The sequence below is a fragment of the Chaetura pelagica genome, unplaced genomic scaffold, assembly GCF_000747805.2.
Source record: "Chaetura pelagica isolate M959 unplaced genomic scaffold, ChaPel_1.0 scaffold2452, whole genome shotgun sequence".
NCBI lineage: Eukaryota > Metazoa > Chordata > Aves > Apodiformes > Apodidae > Chaetura > Chaetura pelagica.
The window spans coordinates 6420-7238 of NW_009952475.1; the positions used below are offsets into that span (position 1 = coordinate 6420).

The 819-nt window shown below is 62.6% G+C and overlaps 1 protein-coding gene across 1 annotated transcript in view; it reads right to left on the reverse strand.

The window, feature by feature from the left end:
* The window catches only part of WIPF2 (WAS/WASL interacting protein family, member 2), a 5473-nt gene that overhangs the window by 1266 nt on the left and 3388 nt on the right, over positions 1-819 (reverse strand). The window contains exon 5 of the mRNA XM_010008598.1: positions 286-389. Within this exon, the coding sequence (XP_010006900.1) occupies positions 286-389 (104 nt within the window). The remainder of the gene's footprint in view (positions 1-285; positions 390-819) is intronic.

Below are 819 nucleotides of genomic sequence, written 5' to 3' on the forward strand. Positions count from 1 at the left end.
CCCCAGCCCGCTGCCCACACCCCGTGTGGCTGCTCCTGCCCCAGCCCACGGCCAGACCCAGGTCACCCCTGCACGAGAGGGGATCCAAGGAGCAGTTAGGAGCTGCACACAGCAGTTTGAGGGCAGCAGCTCCCCAGGGAGGCAAGATGCTGCCTGCCAGGGCCGGGGAGCCACGTCCACACTGCCACTGAGGTGGTGAGGTGGCCCATCTGACCCACCTCTTGCTCCTGCCCAGCCTCCCACGGATGCACAGTGGCAGTTTGTGCTCCGCATTAAGCTAATTACACACAGACTAAGAGAGCAGATCCCCAGCTGTAGCTCGAAGGAGGGATTCTGGCAAGGCCGGAAGGACAGAGCGGCTTGGCAGGGAACCAGGCGGGAGCTGCGGTCTGGACACGGAGCCCAAGAGCACACGGGGGGGGCACCAGGGCAAAGCCACCGCTGCACCCGGCAGCAGGGACAAGCTCATACCCAGCTCCATGTGCACGAGGGGGAAATGGTGGGTAGTTTTCACCAAGCCACCCCTCTGAAGGGTGCCCGACACCAAAACCCCAGCATCGGCAGTGCCAGAGCCTCCATCACCAGCTCTGCTCTGAGCAACACAGCACCAGAACCAGTCTGGAGAGGGGCAGGATGGCTCCCAGGGCTGGGCAAGGGCATCCAGCTGCAGAGCTGAGGGAAAGGCTTCTCCCCGCTCTGCTGCAGCTTTTTGTCACCACCCCAGTGACATTCAGGAAGCTCAGGGGAGCAGCTGCAGCATATGCAGCTCTGCCTCTAACACGTTCTCACCTCTCTCGCTCAAGAGGACACACCAACCTC